The 10,565-nt window shown below is 43.5% G+C and overlaps 1 protein-coding gene across 1 annotated transcript in view; it reads right to left on the reverse strand.

The window, feature by feature from the left end:
• The window catches only part of si:ch1073-83n3.2 (uncharacterized), a 41,792-nt gene extending 38,590 nt beyond the window's left edge, over window positions 1–3,202 (reverse strand). Inside the window, exon 1 of the mRNA XM_059951050.1 lies at window positions 3,089–3,202. Within this exon, the coding sequence (XP_059807033.1) occupies window positions 3,089–3,131 (43 nt within the window). The 5' untranslated portion in view covers window positions 3,132–3,202. The remainder of the gene's footprint in view (window positions 1–3,088) is intronic.
• Between the last annotated feature and the right edge of the window lie 7,363 nt (window positions 3,203–10,565).

Raw genomic sequence — 10,565 nt, forward strand, 5'->3', positions numbered from 1 at the left:
GATGTCCTCGATGGCAGGGAGGCTAGTGCCCTTGGTGGAGCTGGCTGAGTTTACAACCCTCTGCAGCTTGTACTGATGCTGTGCAGTAGCCCCACCCTATCAGACTGTGATGCAACCAGTTAGAATGTTCTCATCTGTAGAAATTTGGTGCCGTACCAATCTCCTCAAACTCACAAATGAAATATGGACACTGATGTACCTTCATAATTGTATTAATATGTTGAGCCCAGTTTAGACCTTCAGAGATGTTGAAACCAGGAACTTGAAACTGCACACCTTTTCTACTGCTGATCCCTCGATGAAAACTAGTGTGTATTCCTTCAACTTCCCCTTCCTGAAGTCCACAATCAATTCCTTTGTCTTCTGACACTGAGCACAAGGTTGTTGTTGTGACACCACTCAATCAGCTGATCTAACTCATTCCTGTATGCCACCTTGTCACCACATGAGATTCTGCCAACAACAGTTGTGTCATTGGAGAATGATAGCTTTGAGCTGTGTCTAGCCACATGGTCATGAGTATAGAGTGAGTCAAGCACTGGGCTAAGCTTTCATCCTTGAGATGTGCCAGTGCCAAGTGTCAGCAAAGAGGAGATGTCACTTCTGATCCACATTGACTGGTCTCTTGGTGAGTAAGTCAAGGATCCAGTTGCAGAAGGAGGTATAGAGGTCCAGGTGTTGAAGCTTGTTGATTGATACCGTGGGGATGAAGGTGTTGAACGTTGAGTTGTATTCAATAAACAGCTGCCTGACTTAGGTATTGCTGTCAACCAGGTGGTCCAAGGATTTACACTAATCCCATATTTATAATTATAATTTAATAATTTAGGATTTAAACTAATCCCATCTTTTCAGTCTCCACATATTCTCTTTGGTGCCCAGATCCTATTATCCACCTCCATACTAGGGGCAATTTACAGTGGCCAATTAACCCACTAATGCAGATGTCTTTGGGATGTGGGAGGAAGCCAGAGAACCATGATGGTCACAGGGAGAAAATGGAAATTTCACCCAAGGTTGGGATTGAATCTGGGTCTCTGATGCTGTTAGGCTGTGACTCTAGCATCTGTGCCACTGTGCCACTTGAACTAACAAGACCCTTGGGCTCAGAATCCCATTTTTGTTATTTATCCATTATCCTAATTGAACGACATCTCTGTGGTGCCCAATCCCTGCACACAATAATCCCCCACCCCTTGCAGCAATGAAATCTGCCCTCCCTTTCCCATTATCAGTATTCAGACTAATAACATTGTATGCCCAGAGAGAGCCAAGGCCGATTAGAAAGCGATTAAATTATGTATTATGGGGCATCAATTCTTGTGTGGATTAAGAAGCAATCAGCTTTTTGTGGTGTTAAAGTGCTGAAAGGCTCATGCAAGCTGCAACTTGTCGGGGAGAGAAATGGTGCAACTCTTGATTGGAGCTGTTTAATCTGAAACAAAATTCAACCCTGGCCCTGTTACTACTATTCCTTCTCTCCGGTAGTTCTCCATACACAATGTCTAAGTACAGACCCAGATGTGTATAACATGCCCCTGGAATAGCAATGATATGGCCCAGGTCTCTGCAAGAAATAGTAACATAATACCAATCATATGCCCCACAACCTTGCCAAATAACAATTCTCCTATCACCTCAGCCTTAAAGACAGAGATGCACTAAATAGAGAAATAAACTCTATCTAATTGCAAACACAAGAGATTCAGCTGATGTTGGACTCTTCGGCAACAGACGCAAAATGCTGGAAGAACACAGCAAGCGAGGCAGCATCTATGAAGGGAAATAAATGCTCGATACTTCAAGCTGGATCAGAACTGGAAAGGAAGGGTGCAGGCACTAGAAACTGAATTACAATGGGTTCTGGTGCTAATCATGGATATGAGACCAGTTTGCAATTAAAGGGACTAATTTATAGTGCAAATGATTACTAGTTCAGCACAACATCACAGGCCAAACAGCCTATTTCTCTGCTGAACTGTTCTATGTCAGAACACTCTTTCCCAGGGTGTAAGTGAGAAATTAAAATTACAATTAAAAATCTCTATTGATCTGATGTCTTAAACACAGAAACAGATTGGGAAATTTCTCCAAAACAAGTTCAACCTCAAGTTTATTGTCATTCAACCTTACAAGTATACAGCTAAACGAAACAATGTTCCTCCAGGGCCAAGGCACAAAACACTGTTCATCTATTACATGCAGTGCATAAAGTAATATTAACACAATAATATTTATAGATAATAAAATATATTCTGTAGATTTACAGGCTGACATAAAGTGCATATTCGACATATAGGGTTTATAAGAATAGAGTGATTGAACAAGAGTTTCCAGGCGGGACTAGACAATGTCTCCTTAAATACAAACAAGAGAAAATCTACAGATGCTGGAAACCCGAGCAAAACACACAAAATGCTGGAGGAACTCAGCAGGCCAGACCTAATGTCCGAAATGTCGACTGTTCTCTTTCCCATAGATACTGCCTGGCCTGCTGAGTTTTGCGTGTATTGCTCCTGAAATTCAAATTCAGTACGGAGAAGATATAGAGAGTCAGGGTAAGGGACTGAGATTAGGGCTGGAAACTACATATAGTTACAATGACATCTCCAGTCCTTACATCTATGCCCTTTTATACTTAGCCATCTTTACTCAGCCTATAAACCATATCTGAAATGTTACTTCAAACAGAAATTGCTGAAACACTCACCAGTCGGGCAGCATCTACGGAAAAGGAAACGGTTTAAGATTCCAGGTCTGAGACCCTCGTTCGTCACAACAGGAAGAAATCTCGTGTCGGAGAATTTAAAACGAAGTCAACGTTCCGGGAGAGAGTTCTAATTGACTAACAAGAGAAAATCTGCAGATGCTGGAAATCCGAGCAACACACACAAAATGTTGGAGGAACTCAGCAAATCTAATTGTAATTCACTGACATTTCGCTCGCAGAAATGCCAAGCTTTAGCATTTTAAGCCTTTTGATTTTGCTGTAACTGTAATTACGACTTGCCTCGCTACCTGAACTAGTTGCAACCTGCCGCTCTTTCTCTGCCATTCCGCCAACGGTAACAAATCATCGCTGCCTTACCGTATTTCTTCAGGTATCCCTGGTGAATCCCACGGGCACTCATCCCAAAACATTACCCGGACCAGCGCTGTAAGCACGCAGCCAGTCTGTCGGAGACCAGTGAAACGAGTCCGGCACCGACCTTTCAGCAGACTGGGAGAGCCCGCGGTGCTGACCTACGCAAGGAGCGCGGAGTCCGCCCTGCCCTATCATGATTGGGCGAGGGCTTGATCGGTGGATTCTGGTTGGTTTACAGTCTCTCTCAGCAGATGAACACCTCTGCATTTTCAAACTAATATCGATAGAGAGATGTTTCCAGATCTGTGCTAAGAGATCTCTTATTATGTTTAGGAGGAAGGGACTCTCTGCACTTCTCGCTGCCTCTGTAAAACAGTCCGCTTAATCAAAGACCCCACCACTACTATCCCCTCTCCCATCGGGCAGAAGATACAAAAGCCTGAAAGTACGTGCCACCTGCGATGGTATTGGGTTTGCTGACCGTGAGGTTCCAAACTGGAAGGGTGACCTTCTTAGGCCTTTGTTCGTTCGTTGTGTGCCGTGTGGTATCATGTAGGTGATCGTGGTCAGACGATTATGGATTCATGATTTTCTGCAATGGTGGTTTGCCATTGCCTTCTTCTGGACAGTGTCTTTACAAGACAGGTGACCCCAGCCATTATCAATGTGCTTAAAAGATTGTCTGCTTGATGTCAGTGGTTGCACAACCATGACTTGAGATATGTACCAGCTGCTCATAGGACCATCCGCTATCTGCCCCCGTGGTTTCATGTGACCCTGGTGGGGGGCGTGCATTGGTGGGGAGACTAAGCAGGTGCTACACATTGCCCAAGGATGATCAAGCAGGCTAGCAGAGGGAAGGAGGCTTATCTCCACCCTACCACCGGGGTTATCAGATATAAAAAGCCACAAGAATTCTCACTAAAGGGGGATCATAGGGTAACTACCCAATCTTCAAAGACTAGTTCGCTTCCCTGTTTATCCTCCACGGTGAGTTCCAGTATTCAACCCACTATTTGAGTGTGTATTCCTTCTCCTGACCAAAAGGAAGATACCTCTGACTAGCAAAGTAGTTTAAGCACAGTTCATTTACTTTCAGTGATACATGTTTAAATAAAAAAGCACTATTAAAACACATTTAAAACTCACAGAGGATTTGTCTTAAACATCTCCAAATTATAAACCTTTTATAAAACACAAATCATTTCCAAATCACAAAGCAAAAAGAATGAAGGATTTCCAAAACACAGGAACAATTCCTATGAACTAAAAAAGATATATCAACAAGTTGCAAATGCATGAGTTGTCCATGCAGAAACTGAAGGGAGAGGAATAGATTCTAGTTCACCAATGTTTCATCCACCTTTCTTGATGTTCATTATTCCATTCAAAGCTTTACTGTTATAGCTCTACAGAGCATGAAAAAAAAACCCTTCACCCACCATTAACCTCTTCTCTGATAGGAATGTGACATAAGCAGGGTGGGTGGGGTTCATCATGACTTATTTAACATCTGACTGGTGATATCCACAAGTCTTGGCCTTTCCACACCTTCCTCTCCCCTCTTTCTTTCACACACTCTCTCTCTTGTTCCCTCTCTCTTGCATTCTCTCTGTCTTCACCTTAACTCTTGTTCCCACTGTTTCATGCAGTTCTATTCAGTTTTAGTCATACCTGGTCAGTTCAGATCCCTAATGTACTTCCAGCTTGCCCTTAATACATTGCTACTTGTTATTATAGAACATGTGCTTAAAGAGATGGCCTATGGACAAATTCTACTCGAAAATGACAAGATTTCTGTCCGTTTAAGTAGATGGTCTGTTGGTCCCAAACTTTGGGATTGTAGACCCAAGCTCTTCCTCTGTACATGTTGTGAATGACCTAGTTGAGATGTTTATGACTAAAGGGTTTGGTAAGAGAAGCACTCCTGAGGTGAAGTTCAAAACAAGGCAGAATAATTTCAAAGTGAATGCTAGCTGGTCAGGAATGGTTGTAGCCATCTGGAACTTTGATCAACAAAAACTGAGATTTGATTTTTAAGATTATTAATTGCAAATATAAAGGTAACATGCCTGAACAACTGGTGTCCTGTTGCAGTCACCTTAATAATAAGCAAATACTTTGAGAGGTTGGTCAAGGATTATATCTGCACCCAAACTGGACCCCATATAATTCACCTGCTGACACAACTGATCAACAGATGACTCAATATCCACTGCTCTACATATTGTCCTTAAACATCTGGAAAAGAAGGATGCTCTTGTGAGAATGCTGCTCTTGGACTACAGTACCGTTTCCCGGATGGTAGCAACTGGGATAGATTCAACACCATAATTCCATCCAGGCTCAACGAGAAGCTCAGAGACCTCAGCATTTATCCTTCCTTATGCAGCTGGATCCTGGACTTCTTGTCAGATCACCAGCAGGTGGTAAGAGTGGGCTCCTTCACCCTCCTGACTCTCAATACAGGAGCCCCTCAGGGTTGTGTACTAAGTCCCCTCCTTTACTCCCTATATACCCATGACTGTCACCACCCATAGTTCTAATCTAATTAAATTTGCCAATGACACTAAATTGATTGGCTTAATCTCAAACAATAACGAGGTGGCCTACAGGGAAGAAGTTATCTCTCTGACACAGTGGTGTCAAGAAAACAACCTCTCCCTCAATATCACAAGAACAAAGGAACTGGTTGCGGATTACAGGAGGAATGGAGATGGGCTAACTCCTATTGACATCAATGGATCTAGGGTTGAGAGGGTAAACAGCATCCACATCACCGAGGACCTCGCGTGGCCTGTACACACAAGATGTGTGGTGAAAAAGGCACAACAGCCTTTCACCTCAGAAGGTTGAGGAAGTTTTGTGTGGGCCTCCAAATCCTAAGAACTTTCTACAGGGGCACAATTGAGAGCATCCTCAAAGGATCATTGGAAACCCAAGTCAGCCCAACCACAATCTATCCCAGTTGCTACCATCCGGGAAACGGTACTGCAGCCAGGACCAACAGGCACTGGAACAGTTTCTTCCACCAGGCCATCAGACTGATTAACTCACACGAAATTGAGTGTATTTCTATGTTACATTGACTGTTCTATGTATTATAAATTACTATGATTGCACATTGCACATTTAGATGGAGACGTAACATGAAGATTTTCATGTATGTGAAGGATGTAAGTAGTAAAGTCAGTTCAAATTCAAACCCATTAAGGAAAATGGAATTAAAGAACTCAGTGACATAACAAGAAACATTGGTACACATGGACTAGATGGGCTGAAGCTCCTGTTTCTGTGTTCTTGGAACCCAAGAACCTATTTACATCCATCCATTTCAGTTCCTCCACATTTCCATCAACTCCCCTCTCACACCAGATTCTACCCCTCAGCTACATGCTAGTTGTTATTAACAGAGCCAGAAACTCAACAGCTCACACGTTTGGGAGGTGGGAGGAAACTGGAACATCCAAGGTGGTACCCATAGATAGAATGTGTAAACTCCACAAAGACAGCAGCAAAGTCAGAATTGAACTGTCTGACTGGAGTTGTGAGCCATCACTCCATTAGATCTGTCACAATGCCACCCTTATAGGATGTGGCAGGTTTTGTTTATGGATATCAATGAAGAGGACAATGTTTTTTTTACCCATCCATGATTGACCTTGAACTGTAAGCTTTGCTGAGTACTTTAGGAGGCTCGGTGTAGGCCTGGAGTCACATACTCTCAATGGCCACCTCTGCTGCTGTAGCCCATCCACTTCAAGGCTCAACATGGGCTGCATTCAGAGATGCTCTTCTGCACACCACTGTTGTAACGCATGGATATTTTAGTTACTGTCACCTTCCTGACAGCTTGAACTATCTGGCTTTCTCCTCTGACCTCTCTCATTAACAAGCCATCTTCACCCCCGGAACTGGATGTTTTCTTTTGTTTTATGTACCATTCTCTGTAAACTCTAGAGACTGTTGTGCGTGAAAATCCCAAGAGGTGAGCAGTTTCTGAGATACTCAAACCACCCCCTCTGGCACCAATGTTCATTCTATAGTCAAAGTCATTTAGATGACATTTTTTTTTCTCAATTTTGGTGTTTGGTCTGAACAACATCTGAATCTCTTGACCATGTCGGCATACTTTTATGTATTGAGTTGCTGCCATATGATTGGCTGGTTAGATATTAGCATTAACAAGCAGGTGTACCTAATAAAGTGGCCATAGAGCATATAAAGTGGGTGGGGTAAGGTTGACAGACTTGCTTCCCTAAAGGATGTTCATGAACCAGATGAACCACAATTCAGTACCTGTCTCAGCAGTTGGTAGAGAAGTAAGGGGGAGGCATTGATGGGAACTGGGGAGTAATCTTAGTCTCTCCCCTTGTATAATAATGCATTATGATATTTTGAATAAACACTTGTATATCTAAAATAATAGGGAGGGTTTGTTGGACAACTGAGATGGCTATAAGGTGCTTTGGAACAATATCAGGTGAGGTCCTGGTTCTTGGGAAAACATTTAACTGGGGTAGGGAGAAATGTGATGCTATTAGGCAGGAACTTGGGAACATAAATTGGGAGCAGATATTCTCAGGGAAGTGCATGGCAGAAATGTGGCAAGTGTTCAGGGAACATTTGCATGGTGTTCTGTATTGTCATTTAAAGTAAAATTGGATAGGTATATGGACAAGAAAGGAATGGAGGGTTATGGGCTGAGTGCAGGTCAGTGGGACTAGGTGAGGGTAAGCGTTCGGCATGGACTAGAAGGGCTGAGATGGCTTGTTCCTGTGCTGTAATTGTTATATGTTTTATAAGCATGTTCCATTGAGGCAGGGAAAGGGTGGTAGGGTAAAAGAACCATGGTGTACAAAGGATGTAGAAAATCCAGTTAAGAAGAAAAGTTTACGAAAGGTTCAAGAAACTAGGTATTGTTAGAGCTCTAGAAAATTACAAGGGTGACAGGAAGGAACTTAAGAATGAAATTAGGAGAACTAGAAGGGGCCATGAAAAGGCCTTTGTGAGCAGGATTATAGAATGCCTTAGGGTTTTCTTTAAGTATGTGAAGAGCAAGAAGATGAGCCATGAGAGAACTGGACCAATCAGGTGTGACAGTGGAGAATATGGAATATGTATATGGAACCGGAGGAGGTAGCAGAGCTACTTAATGAATACTTCGCTTCAGTATTCACCAAGGTAAAGGACCTTGGCATTTGTAGGGATGACTTACAGAGGACTGAAACACTTGAGATAAGAAAGTGGATGTGCTGGAGCTTTTGAAAGGTATTAAGTTATGTAAATCACCAGAACTGGTCAAGATAAATCCCAAGCCACTGTGGGAAGCGAGGGAGGAGACTGCTGAGCCTCTGGCAATGATCTTTGCATCATCAATAGGGACAGAAGTACCAGAGGATTGGAAGGTTTCAAATGTTGTTCCCTTGCTCAAGAAAGTGAGTGGAGATAACCCAGGGAATTATAGACCAGTCTTACTTCAGCAGTGAGAAAGTTGTTGGAGAAGATCCTGAGAGGCAGGATTTATGAGAATTTGGGGGGATATAATTCAGATTCAGATTCAGTTTATTGTCATTTAGAAACCACAAATGCAATGCAGTTAAAAAATGAGACAACGTTCCTCCAGAATGATATCACAAAAGCATATGACAAAACAGACTACACTGGAAAATCCACATAACGTTTGGCAATCCCCAATCCAGAGTCTGGAGAGGCTGCTGCGTATTAATATCACGCTACCGTCTTAGCGCATTCCCCGGAAAGGAGCTCCAAATCCACCAGACAAACAAGACCAAAAACTAAAGCTACAAGACCTGCACAAAACCACATAGTTACACCAGTGCAAACAATAGCATAATTGATAAAAAAAAACAGACTATGGGCACAGTAAAAATAGTCCAAAGATGTTAAAGGACTATAAGTTCAAAAGAAATCACCACACAGTTTCCACAAGTCCCCAGGGTCCTGACAGACTCGCCATCCCACGCCAGCGGCAGAAGGGAATACCCCCGCTATGGACTTCCATGGTGCCACCTGACTCAGCCTCGCAGACGCAGCACACAATGAAAGCTCCGTCAAACCCAGCCTCGCAGACACAGCACACACCGAAAGCAACCTGACCGCAGCGGACTCTGAGTCCGTCAAACCTCCGAGCCAACGACCATCCTCTCCAGCACAGCTTCTCCGAGCACCATCCTCTGCCGAGCGTATTAAGACGGCCCCGCCAACGGCCATCGGGAATGCGACCCCGAGGACTGGGGGCCTGTTCTTCCCAGCAGAGACCCGGACCTCACAGCAGCAGCAGCAGCAACGAAGAAGGTCTTCCTGGAGATTTCCCGATTTTCCTTCGTGCTCCCACGTCCGTTTTCAATTGATTATGATTGCGCACGGCACCCCACTTCACAAATAACAGATAATCAGCTCCAGAATGGCCGCAGCAAGCTGCGTCGTGCCGCCATCTTGGAAAATAATCTGATTAGGGATAGTCAGAATGGTTTTGTCAAGGGCAGGTCGCGCCTTTGCAAACCTGATTGAATTCTTTGAGGATATAACAAAACACATTGATAAAGGTAGAGCAATGGATATAGTGTATATAGATTTCAGTAAGGCATTTGACAAGGATCCCCATGTGAGGCTCATTCAGAAAGTAATGAGGCATGGGATCCAAGGAGACTTTGCTTTGTGGATCCAGAATTGGCTTGTCCACAGAAGGCAAAGTGCAGTTGTGGATGGATCATATTCTGCATGGAGGATGGTGAATAATGGTGTCCCTCAGGGATCTGTTCTGGGACCCCTCCTCTTTGTGTATTTTTTTTATATAAATGACCTGGATGAGGAACTGGAAGGGTGGGTTAGTAAGTTTGCTGATGACACAAATATTGGGAGTGTGGGAGTGTTGTGGATAGTGTGGAGGACTGTCAGAGGTTACAACGGGACATCAATAGGATGCAGAACTGGGCTGAGAAGTAGCAGATGGTTCAACCCAGATAAGTGTGAAGTGGTTCATTTTGGTAGGCCCAATTTGAAGACAGAATATAACATTAATGGTAAGACACTTGCCAGTGTGGAGGATCAGCAAGATCTTGGGGTCCGTGTCATAGGACACTCAGAGCTGCCGCTTAGGTTGACAGTGTTGTTAAGAAAGCGTATGGTGTGTTGGCCTTCATCACACGTGGTATTGACTTCAAGAGCAATGAGGTAATGTTACAGCTATATAAGACCTTAGTTAAATCCCACTTGGGGTACTGTGTTCAGTTCTGGTCACCTCATTACAGAAAGGATGTGGATACTATAGAGAGAGTGCAGAGGAGATTTACAAGGATGTTGCCTGGATTGGAGAGCATGCCTTATGAGAATAGGTTGAGTGAACTTGGCCTTTACTCCTTGGAGTGATGAAGGATGAGAGGTCACCTGATAGAGGTATGTAAGATGATGAGAGGCATTGATCATATGGATAGTCAGAGGCTTTTTCCCAGGGCTG

This window comes from Hypanus sabinus, chromosome 26 (genome assembly GCF_030144855.1).
Source record: "Hypanus sabinus isolate sHypSab1 chromosome 26, sHypSab1.hap1, whole genome shotgun sequence".
NCBI classification, from domain to species: Eukaryota; Metazoa; Chordata; class Chondrichthyes; order Myliobatiformes; family Dasyatidae; genus Hypanus; species Hypanus sabinus.